This window comes from Gracilinanus agilis, chromosome 2, assembly GCF_016433145.1.
Source record: "Gracilinanus agilis isolate LMUSP501 chromosome 2, AgileGrace, whole genome shotgun sequence".
In the NCBI taxonomy this organism is placed as follows: Eukaryota; Metazoa; Chordata; class Mammalia; order Didelphimorphia; family Didelphidae; genus Gracilinanus; species Gracilinanus agilis.
The window spans coordinates 362,310,782-362,317,167 of NC_058131.1; the positions used below are offsets into that span (position 1 = coordinate 362,310,782).

General features: G+C 38.8%; 1 protein-coding gene across 1 annotated transcript; it reads left to right on the plus strand.

Annotated features, from left to right (window-relative positions):
- The first annotated feature begins 4,206 nt into the window (after positions 1 to 4,206).
- Positions 4,207 to 4,822, plus strand: LOC123235530 (polyubiquitin-like). Its single transcript, XM_044661673.1, has one exon. The coding sequence runs from the start codon at positions 4,207 to 4,209 to the stop codon at positions 4,693 to 4,695; it is 489 nt and encodes a 162-aa protein (XP_044517608.1). The 3' UTR covers positions 4,696 to 4,822.
- The last annotated feature ends 1,564 nt before the right edge of the window (positions 4,823 to 6,386 follow it).

Below are 6,386 nucleotides of genomic sequence, written 5' to 3' on the forward strand. Positions count from 1 at the left end.
CAGGATCCCTTTGCCAGGGAGTTTGACCACCACTGAATTGGCTTCCCTCCTGAAACGCTCAAACTCCCAGACTGGCTTGCCATTCTAGCCATATTCCCTCAAAGAAGTTATGACTAATTCTCCCCAATCAAATACAAGTTATTTCCTATGTGATGTTATCTTCTTCCACCCAATGACCTTAAGCCCCAGCAAGCCTCTCAAATTGATTGAAGACTTATTCACACCTAGTTAACTTTTGATTGATTGATTGATTAAATCAAGATGAATTCCCAGTACAAGGCTTGTTGACTGTTCGTAAGTGAACAGTTCATACCCCTAGTGCTGAACAGAATTAAAATAAGGAAAATTAAATACTTCCTGAAATTATTTTTTTTTTAAAAAGAGAACAGTGATTATGTAAACAGAACAGGGAAGTCAGTCTTTTAAAGTAAACTCAAGACAGAATTTACATGTATATGCGCATTTGCATACATATATGTATGTATGTGTATGTATATATAATTCCACCTGTATTTCCATATGCATATATTTCCAAATACATATTTATATTAAATTATATAATTTCCAAATATATACTTCCAAATATGTGTGCATATATATAAAGACATATAGGTAGTTAAATAGATAGATTTCCTTAAAGAGCCAACCATAGTTTTAGGATGTAGGGGAAAGGGAGGGGAAGAGAGATGGAACTGAAAGTGAAGACTTGAGTTACACTTCCAAATCTGATACTTATTTGTTAAGATGTAAACAGGCAGGTTGAGGAAATTTATATAAGCCTCAGCTTTCTCACCTAAAAAATGGGGGTGATAATAATATTTATACTACCAAAATGTTATTGGGAGAACACACTGTAAAGCTTAAAGTGCTATAGAATCGTGAGTTGTTATTATTAGCTTCTCGGAAGCTCAATTTATTCCATCTACAAAATGGAGATTAAATTAGTACGTGTATAATGTACATATAGGGCTTTGAAGGAAGGAAAGGGCTACAGAACTGAGAGTTATGACTCATAATGATGTTAATAATGATAAATTCAATTTCTCAAACATTTATTAAGTGTCTTCTGTGTATAAGGCATTGCACTAGGTGCTAAGAATGCAAGGCAAAGCAAGGCAGAAAACGCTGACACCCCACAGTGTGGGAAGAAAGATAATGCATGGAAAGTGACATTGATGTTGCCATGGTAACATGTCTGTACCCATCTGTTAAAGGGAGTTATTTTTTTTAATCTCTGTGATGAGTCCAGCATCTATCTGCCTTTACTAAAAAAACAAAAATCCTGGGATTTTCTTTTTCTTTTTCCTTATATAAGTCTGTCTTCTTTTCCCAGCATGTTTCTGTTTTCCTTCACGGAAGGGATGACTCAATTGTGGCCAGACTATCCAGATGGACTTTCATGTACCCTGAAAGAAAGAGGTTACCCTCTTGTTATTTTGGTCTGACTGTGGAGATGTTGCACCATCCCCAGATCTTATAGAGCTCATGTTGTATGGTAGAAAGAATACTAGGTAAGGAATCATGGAGGAGAGACTTGATTCCAGAGATGGAGGGCATCTTAGAAATCATCTGCTTTGTTCCAGGCACTTTGTTAAACAGAGGAGGAAAACTGATGCTGAGAGAGCAAATGAGGTTTGTCAAATATAACCTGGGAAGTGATTAGCAAAGCTCAGATGAGAAACAAATCTGATTCTAAAGCTTGTGTTCTCAGTTTCCTCAGCTGTATATTTCATCATCTACTTTACAGGATCATTGGGAGGAAAGTGATTTGTAAACCATAAAATGCTGTGGAAATATGCAATTATTGTTTAATTTATAACCTTATTTCTCTGCCTTCTCACTTTCCCCTCCCCCTATGCTTTTCTTCAAAGTCAAACTATTATTGATCTCTAGACATTGCACTAGAAAAATTTTCTGGTGGCTACCTAAGCATACCGGGTCATTTTTTCCATTATATCTACTGGGTTTATCTAAGGATTTCCCTGCAACTGAGTTCCCAGAATACTGTGTGAGTGAGAAGCCTAGGCTGGAAGTTCTTGTATTAGCAGAACTCAGAAAGGTCTGAAATAAAATCAAAAGAAGGGTCTAGTTTAAAAAAAATCTGGACCAAAATTTGAAACATCTAGATTCTAGTCACAGTATCACCGCTGATTCATTTTGCCACTTGGGTTAGTACCTTTTGTACCTCAGTTTCTTTATCCCTTAAATCAGAATCATAAAACCTGTCTTACCTCCCCCTTCCAAGAATGAAGAGGTAAGAATTGTGTAAATTCAGTTCAATTTAATTGAAGTGTTTTTAAAGCATCTACTATATGCAAGACACTAGGCTTAGTTCTGAGAAACATAGACAGAAACCAAACAGTCCTAGACCTCTAGGAACTAATCTCCTTGGGGCTGCCACATGTACACAGAATCCTGGGTCTGACACTTTTTTCCTCATGAGACTTGGAACAAGTCTTTTCCCTCTCTGGGTCTGTTTTCTGAACTGGAAAGACCTCCAGGAATTGATGCAGAGTGAAAGGAGCAGAGCCAGAAGAACATTGTACACAGAGACTAATACACTGTGGTAAAATAGAATGTGGTGGACTTCTATACTGGCAGTAATGCAGTGACCCAGGACAATTCTGAGGTATTTATGGAAAAGAACACTACCCACATTCAGAGGAAGAACTGCAGGAGTGGAAACACAGAAGAGGGGCAACTGCTTGAACACATGAGTTGATGCGGACATGACTGGGGATGTAGACTCAAAACTACCACACCAATGCAACTATCAACAATTTGGAACTGGGTCTTGATCAATGACACATGTTAAAACCAGTGGAAATGTGCAGCGGCTATGGGGGGGGGGGGTGGAGGTTGGAGGGTGAAGGGGAAAGTAAGAGCATGAATCAATGTAACCATGTTAACTTTTCTAAAAAATAAATATTTAAAAAAATAAAATAAAATGAGGGGCTTGGGGCAGATCTCCTCAAAGTTCCTTCTAGCTCTGATTCTATGATGCAAAGGAAATATAGATAATTAGAGATAAAGGAGAGGGGAAATGATGAAATTAGGAAGTAGTTTTTGAGCTGTGGAATTAAAGAGATCAATGATTACAAGAGGTGAAGATAAGAATGAAGTTGTGCCCAGTGTTGTAGGGGTGGAGGGGACTGAAGCCTGCATGAGGGCATAAAATTGGGAAATAGGATAGCCAAGTTTGGGTATAATACAGAGTGAATCAAAGGGAGCAATGTAAAATATATCTGGAAAAGAAAATTCAATTGTTAAAGGCTTTAAATGCCAAGTTGAGATATTTGTATTTTATCCTGGGAGCAATAGGGAGCTAGGGAGCTCCTGTAGATCTTTTAGCAGGCCTTTTGCTTTGTAAAGAATTTTTGGCAGCTGTCTGGAGAATAGATTAGAGAGGGGAGAGATTGGCATATTGGGTAAGAAAGACTAGCAAACTATTATAATAGTCTAAAAAAGAGAAAATGAGGGATGACTTAAGGAAATGGTATGTGAGTAATGAAAAGAAGACATGAATGACAGTTGTTATAGAACTAGAATCCACAAAACTTGGCAACTGATTATTCAGGACGATTTCAAAGTCTTAGAGCAGTTTTAAGTTTTAATCATTTAAACTTCACTAAGACTTTTGGGATAGCCTGTTGGCTATGGCAGGATGAGGGAGAGAGATATCAAGAATGACGCTGAGGATGCAAATCTGGGTGACTATGTGGGTGATTTCATCAGAAATATAAAAAATTAGAGGAGGGATAAGTTTACAAAGAGATCTCTTTTGGAACATGGAAGGATGGTAGCGTTGGGAAAGGAAATATCCAAAAGGAAATTGACACTGAAGGACTAATGTTTAGAAGACATTAGTGTTAGTGTTGGATTTATAGTTTAGGAAGCCATCTGCATGTATCAAGGAGAATCTGTAGAGAAAGAAAAGATAAGAAAAGAAAGAAAAGAAAAGAGCCTAGAACAATGGTAAACACCCATTTTATGGGGTTGGAGGACCAGGAAGGACTGTAAGAAATGGCCAGGAGAACAAGAAAAGGGCCTCATTCCAGACACCAAAATAAGAAAGAACATCCAGAACAGTGTCAAAAGGTGAGAGATTGAGAGTCCAACACAACTTCCTCAGATTTTGCTTCTCGCTGAGTTTGTTGGCGTGACAGTCTCCAGTCCTACCGTCCGTGTAAAGAAAAACTAGTCATCATGCAGATCTTTGTGAAGACCCTGACTGGCAAGACCATCACTCTGGAGGTGGAGCCTAGTGACATTGTTGAGAATTTAAAGGCCGAAATCGAACTCAGAGAGGGCATCCCTCCTGACCAGCAGAGGCTCATCTTTGCAGGCAAGCAGCTGGAAGATGGCTGTACCCTGTCTGACTACAACATCCAGAAAGAATCCACCCTCCACCTGGTCCTGCGTCTCAGGGGTGGCATGCAGATCTTTGTGAAGACCCTGACAGGCAAGACCATCACCCTGGAGGTGGAGCCCAGTGACACTATTGAGAATGTGAAGGCCAAAATCCAAGACAAAGAGGGCATCCCTCCTGAGCAGCAGAGGCTCATCTTTGCAGGCAAGCATCTGGAAGATGGCCGTACCCTGTCTGACTACAACATCCAGAAAGAATCCACCCTCCACCTGGTTCTGCGTCTTAGGGGTGGCTGTGTAATTGTTGACTTTATTGTGAAAGCATAAATTGCCAATGATAGCATCACCTTGCACTCAGCTCTTCAAAGTCTTCATATTAAGTTTTGAGATTACCAGATTCAGTAACAGCTGAGCCAATGCTAATAAAGGTTTTTGTTGCACATTGAAAAAAAAATAAAAAAGGTGAGAGATTTTAAGAAGGACAAGGGTTCAGAAAAGGCAACAATATTTAGAATTTAAGGGATCGCTGTGAACCTTGGAGAAAGCAGTTTTCATTAAGTGACAATGTTAGAAATCAGATTGCAGGAGATTGAGGAGTGGGAGGTAAGGAAGTAGAGGTAAGGAAGAAGAAAGGAAGTAAGGAAAAAGTGAATAACTTTTTCAAGGTGTTTGGTTATTAAAGGGACAGGTGATACAAGATAAGAGTTTGAGGAATAGCAGAGTCAAGAAAGGTTTTTTGTTTCATTTTTGAGGGTCAGGGAGATCTGAGTATGTTGTAGACCAAAGGGAAGGGGCTAGTAAATAGAGATCCAAGGTGGTATGGCGTGATTGAAGGGATAATCTCAGAGAAATGAAATCAAAGGCACAGAAGGCTAAGAAGGACCACTTCTTCATCTGAGGCTGGATCAAATGAGGAAAAAATGAAGAATTATGGAGAGCATAATAAATCTTCTCTATAAAGGAAGAGAAAATGGAAGCTCATGATGGATGAGATTTATTTTCTCAGTAAAAAAGGAGATAAGATCTTTCATTGGGAGAGATTTGGTAGTATAAATGGCTTGAGGAGATGGGAAAAGGATTAGAATATCTATTATATTGTTTGTTAGTTGAGCAATCAGAGAAGAATCAAAGGATCATCATATAGCAGGGAAGTCCCAGTTGAAATTATATAACATAAATCTGTAGTGAACCTAATTATCAGTTATGTGACTTCTTTTTAAGTTATTCAATGGCCTACAAATAGGGGCAGAGAAGGATTTGCTTTTGGCAAGGTCAAGTACTAAATGACCCTGAGAATGGTAAATGACTGCATCAATGATCAAGAAGCAGCATGGTAGAGTAGACAGAGAGCTGGACTTAGAGTGCAAAAAATGGCCTAGATCTGTGATCATGTTAAAGCTTTTCATCTCTCTGAGCCGTAGTTTCCTCATTTGTGAAACGAGAAAATAAGTATATCTAGTACCTACATCACAAGATTGTTGTGAGGTTCAAATGAGATAATATGGACAACATGTTATGAAAACTCTAAAGCACTATATTGGAAACATAAAAAAGGGAAAAAAAGCAGAGAGTGTGATATACATGAAGGAAATGGAGGAAGGGTCTGGAAATGGCAGGGAGAATCACCTATTCCTCCTGATGGTTGACTATTTGGAGGGACCATGACAATTAGAAAATGCAAGACTAAAGAATGACTAAGGATATAGCAACTTGCTGAGTTATCCAGGCTTATGTTAACACAAGAAAATGAAAAAGGATGAAAGATTAAAGAAAGGTCTATGATGAAGGGAAGGTCATCCACAGAGAACAGTGCCAGGCACAAGGGAAAGGAAGGGCTATGGCAAATGGGAATGAGAAAGAGGGACAGGATAGTAGGGGAAGGTTTTCAACTTAGTAAATGATGACTCTGAAGTACAAAAATGAGGGAAGGAGGAAATAAGAGTTAGCTATCTGCAGGATGGAGGAAATTCCAGTTCACTGGGTCTCCCTCCCCTCAGAAATTTAGAAAACAGGGGTAG

Coding starts and splice junctions, on each gene's coding strand:
- LOC123235530 (XM_044661673.1), top strand. CDS start 4,207: ATGCAGATCTTTGTGAAGACCCTGACTGGCAAGACCATCACTCTGGAG.